This window comes from Rhamphochromis sp. 'chilingali' (genome assembly GCF_963969265.1).
Source record: "Rhamphochromis sp. 'chilingali' genome assembly, chromosome: 3".
Classification (NCBI taxonomy): domain Eukaryota; kingdom Metazoa; phylum Chordata; class Actinopteri; order Cichliformes; family Cichlidae; genus Rhamphochromis; species Rhamphochromis sp. 'chilingali'.
In genome coordinates this window covers 851,876-867,762 of record NC_137931.1, presented here as the reverse complement: position 1 = coordinate 867,762, position 15,887 = coordinate 851,876, and the positions used below count along the sequence as shown (strand labels likewise).

The following is a 15,887-nucleotide window of genomic DNA, read 5'->3' as shown; positions in this document are numbered from 1 at the left end:
CAAGCCTACTATTTGCCAAGGAGGTGTAAGGCACCGTCTTTGCTATGCTTATTCAGGAAGCAATTATGTAAGTTGTCATTACACACACTTTAATCCCCTCCACTGTACTGCTGTGATAGACAGCTGGCATCAAAGTGTGAGCGAGGTAAAGAAGAGAGGAAATAGGCAGCAGGGAAGTGTGAGAGGTATCATCATACACACATTCCTGTTGTGAGACCTGTGCAGTGCAGGCCGACGCTGACAGGGACGCCCCCTCCACATGGGATTTCAAGCTGCTTCCATCCTTTCTCATTGAGCATCGTTATTTGTGCTGCATCAGTCTATCCTATAGCAAAATTGGACTGACGGAGTGTGTGGGTAGACTCATTACTGAGATCTTTGCTTTAAGCTACACTTATCAATATTTATATATCAACAATGACTCAAGTAATATATAAGGGATTGCTGGTGAGGAAGTCTCAGAGGATTAACATCAACTCTGAGGTTTACCTCACTTTAACTTATCCGTTGATTACTGAGGCCTCAGCAGCAGGAGACACCACACGGCTTTAATGTTATTCTTATACTTCCAACACCATCCAGAATGTCGTTTCATGCACCAGGCAGATGGGAGACCAAACCAGAGATAGAAAACACAACATCTACAACAATATACGTCCAATACTGATCATTCTTCTGTGTCAGTTAGGCTCGTTTGCGATATCAACTTTGTAAAACAACATTTACATTTAGTTCTGATTATTTTTTCTTCCACTTATCCAGGACCGGATCACAGAGAAGCCCGACCTCCCTCTCCCCAGCCACTTCCTCTAGCTGATCCGAGGGACACTAAGAGACGGTCTCTCCAGCGTGTCCCGGGGCCTCCTCCCTGTGGGACAAGCCCAGAACACCCAGGAGGAGTCAGAAAACTCATTTCTGCCACTTTTATCCACAGTGTTGTTCTTTCAGTCACTACCCAGAGATCATGGCCATAAGTGAGGGCAGGAAAGTAAACTGACCAGTAAATCGAGAGCTTTTACCCTCAGCTCTCTTTTCACCATAATGGACCAGTACAGCATCTGAGCAGAGAAAAGGAAGAAATAATGATGTGAAATGATGTGGAGCCATTGTTAAAAACAATAATCCATAATAGATCGATATGTCATTACTTTGGTGTCATGTTAATGGTTATTAGGTGGTTTTTATCAGGAGACAAATCTGTACAACAACCTATGAAAATACATTTAAAAGTCAAAAATGTATGAACATGCCTCTGTGAGTCACCTCAGGCTGACTGATGTTTTCTCTTATATCACCTTTGTCGTTGTCTACCTGAGAATAAGCAGCAAGAACAAGTGTGGGAACTAGATTCAGTCATTAGCAGACTTGTGGTGGAATCGTTGGCTTGGACAATTACAATCCAGGTGACAAAGACACAAATGCATCAAACTGACATCAACAAAGCTGATTCTCAGCGAGGCTGGGATTGGCACTTATAACAATTTCAGGCCCCGGGTAAATAATCTTTTGTAAGCAACAGAGCACTAAACTTCAAAAACAAAATGTAATCCCCACCACGTACAGGGTGATGACAGCGAGTGAAGGGTATCAAGGTTAAACAGTGAGAGCTGACAGAACTGTGGTCAGAGAGCCTCCACTGATGTTTCTAGCCATCAGCCAGAAGCAGCAAACTGATTTTAAAACAGCTCTTTAAAGTGGAAAAAGACAAACATTTCTGACATTTTGTGTTTCCCCTGCAGTGCAGCTGGGGGCACCAGACGGCAGATTCGGGTCAGGCAGGCAGCCCCTCTGCTCTCCTGGGTACAGACTGTAAATGAGTAAAGCTTGTTTAGCACACACACCAGTCACTGTGCTGCTGCTCAACACCCAGAGCAGTCAGAGCCTAACACCCTGACAGGAGCTGAAGCTACTGGAGTTACCCTCTCAGATATTTCAGGTGACTGTGTGATGAATAGTGATACTCTAGTAGCTTGGCTTTGAGCTTTACTCAGCCCAGGATCCCACTTATACCAAGCCCTCTGGCTTCAGCAACTCCTGTTTTCTGTGATGATTCCATAAAACTGAGACACCATCCTGAGTTTTGGAGCGTCCACAGGTCGAGACTGCTGCTGCTGTGACCCAAGACCAGGAATAGGACCTGGATGGGGGAAACGTAGCTGCTGACTTTAGATGATGTTACCTACACCCACTTTCAGTCTCAAAATTAAGTCAAAAAATAATCGACAAGTTCTTTCATTGCCATCCGAACCCTATTTCCTCATTATTATATGACAAATTAAGAAAACAAAATACATTCAGTCAGTCATCACCTTTCCCGCTAAATCTGGGCTCCATATATTTCAGTTCAATACTTGTTCAGTCGCTCGGGCCATGCTACTGAACTCAAATTCCTCATCTAATGACTCCACACACGGCCCAGTCATTCCAGCAGCCTGATCATTCGTGTTCACCTAGAGTTAAATTTACCACTAGCTTCCTCCTCATAAGCTTGCAGCAACACATTTAAAAGTTTGTACATTCAAAGATTTATCATGAGTGGTATCTCAGCCCTGTAAGCAGAAGGTGATGACTTTGACCTCCCATCAGCTCAGTCTTAGGTTCAGCAGTAGACCACACGTTCTTTATGAGCAACCGACGGAAAATGGGGAAAATGGGCTAAAGAACCCTTTGCTATTCAAAAGAATTACTGACAGTACACTCACCGTAAATCTAGCCACAGTTATAAAAGTTCAAAGAAACATCTACAAGAGAGCAGAGTTTTTCAAAACTCTCAGCAGGGCTTTAAACTCGCTGCGCAGGTAAATGAGACATGAGACTTCCAAACCCTGACCTGCATAGCTGCACTGGACTGCAGGAGTTTATCAGCGTTAAGGGTTTTACGTGTTTTTCACCAGATTATATAAATGATTGTAACTTGTAGTCACAGTTGGTAATATCAACACTTCACCGAGTTCTTTTGATTCCTCAGAGGCGTCCAATGGAAGACAAAACACTGCTCAGCAACGTTCCCTCTAAGCTGCGCCGTGCACAATTGTGCACTGCTGGCACGTCTCTGCGCACAGAAAATCTGCGTTGCGCACAAAATAAAATCTAACCTGAATTGGAATTAAAATAAATACTTTAACAATTCTGTTTGCAGTGTGAGTCAGTGACTGGCTGCTCCTGTATGGGATCAGAACGATGCCACCTTATCCCACAGTCCAGCCAATGATGCGATTCACATTCGTATATATGTGTAACATAGTTAAATAGAGTTGAAGTTAAATCCCGCTAAATGGGACATTGGCGCCACCTACTGTCGAAAAAGTGACCCTGCAATATTCACAAAGGGCAAGGGATTCTGGGTAATCCTCAGAATAATGGAGGATTCCTGCGAGGTAAGGAATGCGCAAATGTCGTGGGGAGGAAAAATCATATCGCAGGCTGTTAAAGTAATACAGTCTGACCCGATTATTTTTGTTGTTTATACATCATTTGTTGCGGGTCATTTCTCCAGTCTTTATGTTGAACTGAGTGCACGTTTATGTGAGATTTCTTTATTGGGAGGAGAGGAAACAAAATGGGAGCATAGTTAGCTAACTCTGTTGTTGCTTTCCCGTTTAGATTTTGTGCTGATTGCCCACGACATTAAAAAGAGAGCATTCTAACCATTGCCTTTTTGTTGTGAATGCAGGTATGTGACTGTGCCACACTGTTTAGAGAATTTACATTGTTTCATGTACAGCTTTAAAATATATTTCTATATTCCTTTCATTTGGGAAATTTAACATGCAATGTTAATGGTGTTGAAGTTTTTCTATTTTGGTTGTATAAATTTACCACTATACGATCACACTGCAAGTGGAAATGTAATCCTCAGAATAATGGAGGATTCCTGCGAGACCAGAGAAGACACTACACAGAGGTCACATTGGTGCCGTGACTCGTTCGTGACGCTGCTGAATCGGGCTGGTGTCCTCTCGTCGCAGCATCATCGTGGAGCATCAGCTGCCTTATTGTTTAGTCTGTTGGGTAACGGAATCAAACTTTGGGGACTGTTGGACATACTTTTATATTGGCTTTGTATATTGCCATATTGTATTAAGTCCACCTTAGCTCTATTAATATTCTGCTAGATATGGATCTAAGTGACTCTGATGACACCCCAAATGTGACTCCCCTTGTTGTGGGTAGGGGCAGAGGGTTCACAACTGTTCCTTTTTCACTGGGTGACTGTCGGGTGGGGCATAGAGCAGCAGATAGTTCTTGTGAGCTGGTGGCTGAGTCGCAGTCAGTACAGTGCACTAAGTCATCTACCTCAGACCCCCCAATAACTGATGTGAGTCTAGTCGACCAAATGAGCGACATTGTGCAGCAAATTGGGCAACGCCTGGCTGATAGCATTCTGTCACACCTGACTACGCCACACACTTCGAGCCCTGCATCTGCTACATATACATGTCCTGAGGTGGCGCATGAAACAACAGATCTCCCCTCCAGCCGCTCACTAGATCTCTCTCAAGTCCAGCTGGTGGCTCCACGACAGGTTAAAGACCCACCTGTGTTTCGGGGGGAGAGTTCGGACTCATTGTCTGTTGATGAGTGGCAGGAAGCCATGCAGAGTTACATAAAGAAGAGTGCCATTCTTCCAGAAAACCAAGCTGAGGAGATTTTGATGCATCTGAGAGGCAGGGCAAAAGATGTTGTGAAATTTGGTGTGAGGAATGGTGGAATTGATGTCCAGCATAATCCACAAGCTATCTACAGACTTCTGCACAAACATTTTAGTTCCACCCAGTGCTCGTCTGTGCCCCTGGCTGACTTTTATTCCACCCTGCCGAAGGACCGAGAGGATCCATATGAGTACTGGCTGAGGCTGAACAAGGCTGCTGATGTTGTTGGCAACTGTCTTAAGGAGCAGGGGAAATCTTTTGAGAACTCTGGTGTGGAGGTTGCACGCATGTTCATCAGACACTGCCCCTGCAGAGACTTGGCTCTTATTTTTAGAACCAAAACATGTGATAAATGGTCAGCTCGTGAAGTTCAGGAGGTACTGGATGAGTATCACCTGGGTAAGGGGTTCCAGTCTCCTCCACAGACGGGTAACTGTGTCTATGTGAATAAGGCAGAGGTTAGCACAAATGGTACTCCTTGTTTGGCTGACCATGAGCAGAGGCCAGCTGTGAGTCAGGATGGCTCTGCTATTGAGAGGTTGATCAGCATGCTAGAGAAGGTGCTGCTTCAAGGCCCAGGCTATGCTCGAGCTAATGCCAGGCGACAGAGTGCCCGACTGCCGAGAATACCGGGCTTAGATGACACACCATGTTCCATCTGCAGAGATAGCTCCCACTCCACACTCACGCACTGTCGGGAAAACAGATTGTGCTTCATGTGTCACCTACCTGGTCATTCGAGACGTAACTGCCCAGAGGGCAAGTGTACTCCTTCCAGTGGTCATCACGAACGATCTGCGTGGAGGGGAGGACAGCGCAGATCCAGCAAGTAAGCCTCCCATCTTGGATGTGACTGATATTAACCCTTTAGAGCCGATCGGAGCAGGAACGCTCTGTTATGCGTAACTATTTTTAAATCCCGGTAGCACTGCAACCACGTAAGCTAGCGCAAAAATTTTTTTTGCATATGAAACCGGAGGAGTTGTACTTACATCTGATGCCATCAGCTTGTCCTAGGTCACGGTTTCCTTCCACATAAAGCTTTGCAAAAACTGCATAAAAAGCGCTTGCAGGAACAAAAACATAATATTCCAGAAACACGCTTTACCGATCTGATCAGCTGTTCAAAACACTTCCTACGTTGGAATAGACGTCAGCGCGAACTTTTGCATTTCCGCCATTACCTGCCCGAAACCGGAAGTGACGTCATTTTCGCGGAAATGTAGTCTTTTTTGCGATCAGGGCCTCAGGGCCTATACTGCTCTTTTTAAAAGTTATCTTTGACTTTATGACTTTCTGTGTCGTTTCTGGGATTCTTAGGACTCATATTGCACTGCTGGAAATAGTTTATTTTGATGCATATGCTGCTTTTTTGCAAATTTGCAGTATAATATTTATTTTCATTTTTCCTGAAGTGTATAAAAATTGGTGTATTTCAAAAATAAAACTATGAAGACACTCAAAATAAATTTCCTGTGGTGGGAAACTATTTTGTGCAACTTTTTTGTATTTACAGTTTTGAGGGATAAGACTCTTAAATTTCTCTAACTACAAATATATGTTAAAAAATCAAAAACGATTTTCAATTTTTTTTGTAGTTTATTGCACTTTTTTGCAATTTATGTAATTACTATGCACTTAATGAATACATATTATTAAAATCTGGGCTATAATGGTTGTATTGATGTATAGCAACTTGAAATGCTCCCAAAAATGGCTCCACAGCATGTAAAAATATAATATAAGCTCTGGCGGACTTGGTTCTATGGTAGGTCTTAAAGGGTTAATGATTATGACACTTTGTATTCTACTTACAGTGGCATTGTCCCGCCAAATAAAACACTGATTGCACAGGGCTTGCATAGGCTCTCAAACACTGATAGTTTATTCTACTCTGCAGTGACTACTAGTGGTGGACAAGTTCTTAAAGCATTAGTGGACAGTGGCTCTATGGCGTGCACCATAAGTGAGACAGTTGATGAGAAACTTTCACAATCGATACCTGATATTGAGAGACGTTCAGCTGAAGACGTTGTCATTGTTGGTTGTGGGGGTCACCTCGTTACGCCTTCTGCTATGTATGATCTTACAGTGTCAATATATGGCTTTAAGGTGGTGATTCCTGTTCTGGTGGTTCCGGGCCAGGCTGATGACATGATTCTGGGCAGCAATGCGATAAAGTGGCTTATTTCACAGTTAAAAATGACTGTTGGTACCCAGGATGATGCTTTCCCTCATTTGGCAACTTTGCTGTCCTATTCTGATGACTGTGGTGGCAGAGCAATGCCTCCAAGTTTCGGCACTGCAAAGCTTAAGAGACGCATCACCTTGCAGCCCTTGTCTGAACATTTAGTGTGGGCTAAGCTGCCTGCTCCTGATGCCTCAGCGGTGGGAAGTGCTGTCATTATTGAACCCACTCAGTCTCGATCCAAACCTGCACAGATCCTAGTGGGGCGAGTTGTCACTTCCTTGTTTGGGGATGGTTGGGTCCCTGTTAAAGTGGTGAATCCCTCCGACAAGCCCCTCACTCTCAGGAGAAATGCTAAGGTTGCTGATGTGTCCCCCTGTCTTTCTGTGCAGGACTTACCTGAACCTGTTCAAATTTGATCCAGTACACAATACACACAGAACTCGTCGCCCGCACCGAGATCAGAAGCGGAGATGTCACAGCGCTTGTGTGATTTGGGCCTGCAGGACCTGGACCTCTCGTCCTGTGAAGTTTCCCCAGAATGGAGAGATAGGCTGCTGCGACTCATTGAGCAGTATGAGTCCATCTTTTCAAGGCACAAAATGGACTGCGGTGAGGCTGCTGACTTTGTCCACAGAATCCGCCTGGTGGATGACAAGCCCTTCAGACTGCCATACAGACGGGTCCCACCATGCCATTACGAGAAGCTTCGCACTGCCCTAGATGAGATGGAGGAGTCAGGGATAATCCGTAAGTCCCAGAGTGAATTCTCATCCCCCCTTGTCTTAGTTGTTAAGCCAAATGGTGACCTGCGCATATGCAATGACTTTAGATGGTTAAATGCAAGAACAGTTAAAGATGCACATCCATTGCCTCATCAGTCAGACGCCCTCGCAGCACTTGGTGGGAATGTTTTTTTTTCTACAATGGATCTCACATCGGGGTTTTACAATGTCAGACTCCACGAGGACGACAAAAAATACACGGCATTCTCCTCCCCATTTGGCCTTCATGAATATAACAGGATGCCTCAAGGCCTGACAAATAGTCCTGCTACTTTTATGCGGATGATGATGTCCATTTTTGGTGATGAGAACTTCACAAGTTTGTTGTGTTATCTGGATGACCTTATGGTCTATGCCCCATCCGAACAGGTGGCTCTTGAACGTCTGCAGATGGTTTTCTCACGACTTTCTGCCAACAACCTGAAACTCGCACCAAAGAAATGCCACTTTCTTCAGCGGTCTGTGAAGTTCCTGGGACACATCATATGTGGTGAGGGTGTGAAAACAGACCCAAGTAAAGTGCAGGCTATAGACAATGTGGAGGAAGCAGACCTGATGGAGTCTGACGGGGTGACACCACGTGCAAGGAAAATCAGATCCTTCCTGGGGATGGTTCTCTACTACCATCATTTTATCGAGCGGTGCTCTGCAAAAGCTAAGCCACTGTTTGATCTTGTGGCTGAACCAGCTGCAAGAGAGGTAGAGGCCGTAAGCCTAAATTTAAAAGGGGCCACGTGAAGCTGTCTCCGGCTAACTGGACTGATGAGTGCAGGGAAGCATTCAAGGCCCTAAAACATGAACTTGTGCATAGTGTCACATTAGCCCATCCAGATTTTACTGCGCCCTTTCTCCTTGCAGTTGATGCTTCCTTTGACGGCCTTGGAGCCGTCCTCTCACAGTTGCCCCCTGATGGTAGCATCGCCAGACCAGTGGCATTCGCCAGTAAGACCCTGTCACACTCTCAGCTAAACTATCCAGCGCATCGTTTGGAGTTTCTTGCTCTGAAATGGGCAGTCTGTGACAAGTTTAGCCATTGGCTGAAAGGGAGCCACTTCACAGTGTGGACGGACAATAACCCGCTGACATACATCTTAACCAAGCCTAGGTTAGATGCATGTGAGCAACGATGGGTTTCAAAGCTTGCAGCATACAGTTTTGAACTGAAGTATGTCCCTGGCACCAAAAATGTTGTCGCGGATGCATTGAGTAGAGAGCCATTTGTCCAGTCGTGCATAGGCCACAGGCTAGTCACTGAACCTTATGCTGCCCTATTGAACCAAATGCACGGTCTGGTGGATGGGACTGTGCAGGATATGTTTCGGTGTGCTGCAAACTGCCAGTTGGTTGTGGATCAGTCTGAGGAAGGAGCTACAACTATCCTAGCTAACCCTCAAGGTTCTCTCTCGTCACAGGATGTTTCTGCTGTGTTGGCTGCACATGACACTGGTGGTATCAGCCATGTGAGAGGTGTGGGATCTGATATCCCTCAGGTCCCAACTATTGCCCGTCCAGCCTGTACGCCGAGAAGTGAACTCGCTAACCTGCAGGAACAAGATGAGGTTTTGGGCAGAGTTTTCTTTTATGTCCGGCGTCACAAGAGGCCCACCAGGCATGAACGTGCTAGCGAGTCCCGTGGTGTAATGAAATTACTCAGACATTGGTCCAGACTCTTGATTAAAGATGGTATGTTGTATAAGGTGAAGAAAGACAGGAACATGAACGTGACGATTTACCAGTTTGTTGTCCCAGACACTCTGAAGACTGAAGTTCTCCGAGGCATCCATGATACGGCGGGTCATCAGGGCCAAGTCCGCACCCTGTCTCTTGCAAGGCAGAGATTCTTTTGGACAGGGATGGAGCGTGACATCATCAATCATGTGAAAGGCTGTTTTCGTTGTGTGGTTGGGAAAACCCCAGAGCCGAATGACCGTGCCACACTGGAGAGCATTTGTACCACTGAACCGATGGAGCTAGTCTGCATCGACTTCTGGACTGCTGAACAGACTGACAAGAAGTGCGTTGATGTTTTGGTTGTCACAGACCATTTTTCCAAATTAGCGCATGCATTCCCTTGTAAGAATCAGTCTGCCAAGCAGGTTGCTCGCCGCCTGTGGAATGACTTTTTCTGTGTGTACGGCTTTCCCAGACGTATACACTCTGATCAAGGAGCCAACTTTGAGAGTCAACTCATTAAGGAGCTCCTGGACATGGCTGGCATCCAGAAATCACACACCACTCCTTACCACCCAATGGGGAATGGTATTGTCGAGCGATACAACAGGACCTTGGGAAATATGATACGGGCTTTGCCCCCTCAATCCAAAGCCAGGTGGCCGCAAATGCTTCAGATGTTGACGTTCTGCTACAATTGCACTGAACATGAAACAACAGGTTTCGCACCTTTTTTTCTCGTATTTGGGAGAATTCCTCGTCTGCCTGTTGATGTTGTTTTCCAGCATGTTCTCCCTGATGGTGCCGTTGTTGACCACGGTGAATTTGTCGCCCATTTGAAGCGTGACCTGTCTGAGGCTGCCCGCATTGCCAGGCAGAACAGCCGTATTGCCCAGGCTCGCCAGGCGAGGAATTATGACCGCAAGGCTAAGGGTGCGCCCCTCTCAGTCGGTGACAGAGTCTTGCTTGCTAATCGTGGTGAGAGAGGAAAGAGGAAGATCGCTGACAAATGGGAATCCACAGTTTTTGAGGTGGCGTCTGTGAAACCTGACATCAATGTGTACCACATCAGAGACCCTGTGACTCTCAGGGAAAAAGTTGTTCACCGAAACCTACTACTTCCTGTGAGTTTCATTCCTGCAGGAAACGAGTGCATACCAGTGTCAACCTGCCCTTCGGTTGCGGATAGTGGACAAGGTGAACCAGAACTTCCAGGTGATGTGCAGGATGGTGAGACGAAGACGGTTCGCTGGCTCATGCAGATGGACCAAGCAAGTGACAGGGACTCTGCGGTTGGTCAACCTGGTTGTTCTCTTGGTGCGGCTTTCAGCGTCCCAACCTCTGAGGCAGAATCGACTGTGGCCCCGCCTGCTGGGTGTGACCCGTTGGTTTCCCAGTTGCCCTCCCCTGCCCCCTCTATTGAATCTGTTGTGTCCCGGAGTGCCTCCTCGCAGCTTCTGGCGGGAGATGCTCCACATGTCCTTTCCCCTGAGCTTGTGACTGACACACGACTGAGTACAGGGGACCGTGTAGTGCGTACACAGCCACCACCTCTTTGTACTAGATCAGGTAGACCTGTGAAACCTCCAACACGTCTCATTTGTGAGATCAATGAACAACAGGTTGATGATTCAGTGTCGACAGTTGACTCCTTGTTTTCATTTGTGCGAAATATGTTTTCAGGATAGATTACTAGCCGTTTTGCAAATGTGCTGTTACTCAGAACGTTTTGGGTAATACCTGCGTGGAGCAATGTTCACATCATGGGAGGTGTATACGGCATCTTTCATATCTGGGTTGGCAGGGGAATTGGCCGCTCTCTTGCTTGCCTTATTCCATATGGAAAGTTTTTTTTAACTGACTTGAACTATATTGTGCTCCCACGGTCACACTGTTATGTTTTATGCATTGGAAGTTTCTGTTTTTCTGTTGTCATGCCCCAATTTAGCAGGATTTAAGGGGGGTGTGTGTAACATAGTTAAATAGAGTTGAAGTTAAATCCCGCTAAATGGGACATTGGCGCCACCTACTGTCGAAAAAGTGACCCTGCAATATTCACAAAGGGCAAGGGATTCTGGGTAATCCTCAGAATAATGGAGGATTCCTGCGAGGTAAGGAATGCGCAAATGTCGTGGGGAGGAAAAATCATATCGCAGGCTGTTAAAGTAATACAGTCTGACCCGATTATTTTTGTTGTTTATACATCATTTGTTGCGGGTCATTTCTCCAGTCTTTATGTTGAACTGAGTGCACGTTTATGTGAGATTTCTTTATTGGGAGGAGAGGAAACAAAATGGGAGCATAGTTAGCTAACTCTGTTGTTGCTTTCCCGTTTAGATTTTGTGCTGATTGCCCACGACATTAAAAAGAGAGCATTCTAACCATTGCCTTTTTGTTGTGAATGCAGGTATGTGACTGTGCCACACTGTTTAGAGAATTTACATTGTTTCATGTACAGCTTTAAAATATATTTCTATATTCCTTTCATTTGGGAAATTTAACATGCAATGTTAATGGTGTTGAAGTTTTTCTATTTTGGTTGTATAAATTTACCACTATACGATCACACTGCAAGTGGAAATGTAATCCTCAGAATAATGGAGGATTCCTGCGAGACCAGAGAAGACACTACACAGAGGTCACATATGCAGCTAATCAACGTCGCTGACAGGCTCTGACAGCGTCCTTATGTGCGACACCGGTGTTTTAGCAAAGCGGCTGATGTGGAGTGAAGCCACGTTAATGACAACGTGTACAACCATTGGAGACGTGAGCAGGACAGACAAACAACTGACGGACAAAGTGTGGACTTTATACCAGTTTTTAAATTGTGTTGATCGGCCACGTAAAACCAGAGTTATGATAAAATATCTGCAATGTTTGGTTTTCTTCCTGAATACTGTCGTTGTTTATATTTACTGCAGGAAGAAACGGTAAAAACGGCGTTTTATAAGGAAAACGCTCGAAAGCCTGTGAGCAAAAACAAAACTCCCAGCCTTTCCTATTGGTGGAAAAATGTACCATGTGGACCAATCAAAAAACGATATGGCAACATGGCCTTTAGTTGTTTAGGGAGGGGGAAGTTTTAGGAGTGACGGCGTGTTTGAGATGTGAGAGATTTGAGACGTTTAGTGTGTAGTTAGTGTGTAGTTAGTGTGTAGTCAGTGTGTAGTTAGTGTGTAGTCAGTGTGTAGTCAGTGTGTAGTTAGTGTGTAGTTAGTGTGTAGTCAGTGTGTAGTTAGTGTGTAGTCAGTGTGTAGTTAGTGTGTAGTCAGTGTGTAGTCAGTGTGTAGTTAGTGTGTAGTCAGTGTGTAGTCAGTGTGTAGTTAGTGTGTAAAATGGCCTGTAAATGGCAAATGGCCTGTATTTATATAGCGCTTTACTAGTCCCTAAGGACCCCAAAGCGCTTTACATATCCAGTCATCCACCCATTCACACACACATTCGCACACTGGTGATGGCAGCTACATTGTAACCACAGCCACCCTGGGGCGCACTGACAGAGGCGAGGCTGCCGGACACTGGCGCCACCGGGCCCTCTGACCACCACCAGTAGGCAACAGGTGAAGTGTCTTGCCCAAGGACACAACGACCAAGACTGTCCGAGCCGGGGCTCGAACCGGCAACCTTCCGATTACAAGGCAAACTCCTAACTCTTGAGCCACGATCGCCCCAGTGTGTAGTTAGTGTGTAGTTAGTGTGTAGTGAGTGTGTAGTTAGTGTGTAGTCAGTGTGTAGTCAGTGTGTAGTTAGTGTGTAGTCAGTGTGTAGTCAGTGTGTAGTCAGTGCGTAGTTAGTGTGTAGTTAGTGTGTAGTGTAGTCAGTAGTGTTGTGTTGTGTGTCAGAACAATGAGGCGACTGCTGAGTGTTACAGGTGTTACAGCAGTGACACATCTGCTGCTGTCAGGCCTGCAGGTATCAGGCTGTTGTTCTCCTTCATCTCATAGTGGACACAAATAATTTTTGGAGTGAAACAAATAATCTGTGTGGCATCAGATTAGATGCAGAACAGCTGATTGTTCTGTAAATAGTTTGAAATGTTTATTTAAAAACGCCTTGGCTGCATTTTTAGGTAAACAGCTGCAAAACTTTGTTGTTTGCAAAACTCAGTTACTTTTTTTGAAGAAGTATTTAATTAACTGCCCAACATTGGTCATTATTTACTGTATTTGCAGACAGAGTTACAGACTCTCTCCCAGACCACAGACTCATAATACAGTCAGAGTTTTTGTCAAGGCTACTGAACGGACCCACGCGCAGACAGTTCTTTCAAGGAAACAAAAAGGGGATTTATTTACAATAGGGATCACCTTAGTGCAAAATATATGTACAGTGAGTCGGGAGGGGGTCCAGGGCTCCAGGGAGAGAAGGGGGGGGGGGAATCCACACACACGCTTCCTCTTCCACTCAGTCACCGCCACCGCTCCTCCGCACACACGCACTCCTCTTCAGCCGCACTCGCTCCAACACTCCACACACTACCCCACTTGGACAGGTCCGGTGATTCGGTCCAGAATCTACAGACAGAAGGTCAAGGTTAGTTCCACAACATAAAACACGTGTAAGCGATTCTTCTTTGAATATGCCGCGAGCACGAACTCAGGTGGTTCGACGTTCCAGCGGTGAGCTGCTCTGTGCCACTGCCTTAAATAGCAGCTGGGGAAATCAGCCAGATCAGCCGCAGGTGGACACCATCCACAGGGGTGCGTGGGCCAAGAGTGAGAGCCCGTAATGAGCTCCACCCAGGCAGAGAGGAGGAGGAGAGACAAAAAACTAAAACTAACAACAACAAAACCTGTAGCCAGCGTGGGCCAACCAGAGAGACACGGGGACCGTGACAGTACCCCCCCCCCCTTAACGGGAGCCTCCCGGCGACCCACCAGGCTTATCCGGATGAAGGCGATGAAAGTCGGCAACCATCCCGGGATCCAACACAGCGGAACCCAGCAACGTTCCTCAAGGCCATAACCCTCCCAGTCCACCAGATAGTGAAGACCCCTCCCGCGACGGCGAGAGTCCATGATGCGGGAGATCGTGTAGGCAGGGAGGCCACCAATGACCCGAGCGGGCGGAGGGGGCCTGGAAGGAGGGCACAATGGACTGGAGAGACACGGCTTAATCTGAGACACATGGAAGACATTGTGTATCTTCATGTTGCGCGGCAACTTAAGGCGAACAGAAACAGGGTTTATCAAAGCAGCAATTTCAAAAGGCCCGATGAAGGTTGAGGTGAGCTTCTTCGATTCGGCATGAACAGGAACGAAGCGTGTGGACAACCAAACCTTTTGACCGATGGTGTACTCAGGAGCGTGAGTGCGGCGCCGGTCAGCCAGACGTTTGTAGCGTTCTTTCGTGCGCAGCAAGGCCGCACGGGTGGCCCTCCAAACCCGGCGACACCTACGAAGGTGAAACTGGACCGAAGGGACAAAGTGCTCACCTTCCAGAGCAGGGAACAGAGGAGGCTGATACCCCAGGGAGGCCTCAAACGGAGATTGCCCTGTAGCTGAAGACGTCAGGCTGTTGTGGGCATATTCCACCCAGGGCAGTTGGTCGCTCCAGATGGTTTGGTTGGAAGCAACTATGCAGCGCAGAGCTGTCTCCAGCTCCTGGTTAGTGCGCTCAGTTTGTCCGTTGCTCTGTGGGTGGTAACCAGAGGAGAGACTGACCTTGGCTCCTAGCGCCGAGCAGAACTCCTTCCACACACGAGAGGTGAATTGCGGCCCACGATCCGAGACCATGTCCTCCGGGATGCCATGGAGGCGGAACACATGATGCGTGAGATGCCGAGCCGTCTCCAGGGCCGTCGGGAGCTTGGGGAGTGCAACAAAATGCGCAGCCTTTGAAAAGCGGTCAACAATAGTCATTATAGTGGTGTTACCTGCTGACTGTGGGAGGCCGGTAACAAAATCCACCGCGATATGGGACCACGGCCGAGACGGTGTGGGTAAAGGTAGCAGCAAGCCGGCCGGAGGTTGATGTCCCAGCTTGTTGCAGGCGCAGGTTGAACAGGCAGAGACGTACTCCCGAACGTCTCGTGATAATGTGGGCCACCAGAAGTAGCGCTGAAGGAAGGTGATCATTCTGTGTACTCCTGGGTGCCATGTGAAGTGGGCAGTGTGATCCCAATGCAGTACCTGAGACCGAGTGGCCGATGGAACAAAGAGCCGCCCCGCTGGTCCTCCTCCTGGATCTGGTTCAGCCCGCTGAGCCTCACGAATGGCCGACTCGATTTCCCATGTTATTGTACCAACGGCACAATTCGCTGGCAGGATGGGCTCAGGGTCCTGCCTCTCCTCAGGCACCGAGAACTGCCGTGATAGGGCATCCGGCTTCACATTCCGCGAGCCCGGTCTGTAAGAGATTGAAAAGTTGAAACGGGTGAAAAAAAGAGCCCACCTGGCCTGTCGAGCGTTGAGACGTTTTGCTGTTTGCAGGTAAGCCAGGTTTTTGTGGTCCGTCCATACAATGAATGGCTGAGCCGTGCCCTCCAACCAGTGCCTCCATTCCTCCAAGGCCAGTTTTATAGCCAAGAGCTCCCGGTCTCCCACGTCATAGTTGCGTTCGGCTGGGGAGAGGCGGCGAGAGAAGAAG

General features: G+C 47.0%; 1 protein-coding gene across 1 annotated transcript; it reads left to right on the top strand.

Moving 5' to 3' along the window:
* Window positions 1-3,219: 3,219 nt before the first annotated feature.
* Window positions 3,220-5,485, top strand: LOC308394456 (uncharacterized protein; the record flags this gene model as incomplete). Its single annotated transcript, XM_080878814.1, has 2 exons — window positions 3,220-3,673; window positions 3,882-5,485. The coding sequence occupies exon 2, from the start codon at window positions 4,118-4,120 to the stop codon at window positions 5,483-5,485; it is 1,368 nt and encodes a 455-aa protein (XP_080734940.1). The 5' UTR covers window positions 3,220-3,673; window positions 3,882-4,117.
* Between the last annotated feature and the right edge of the window lie 10,402 nt (window positions 5,486-15,887).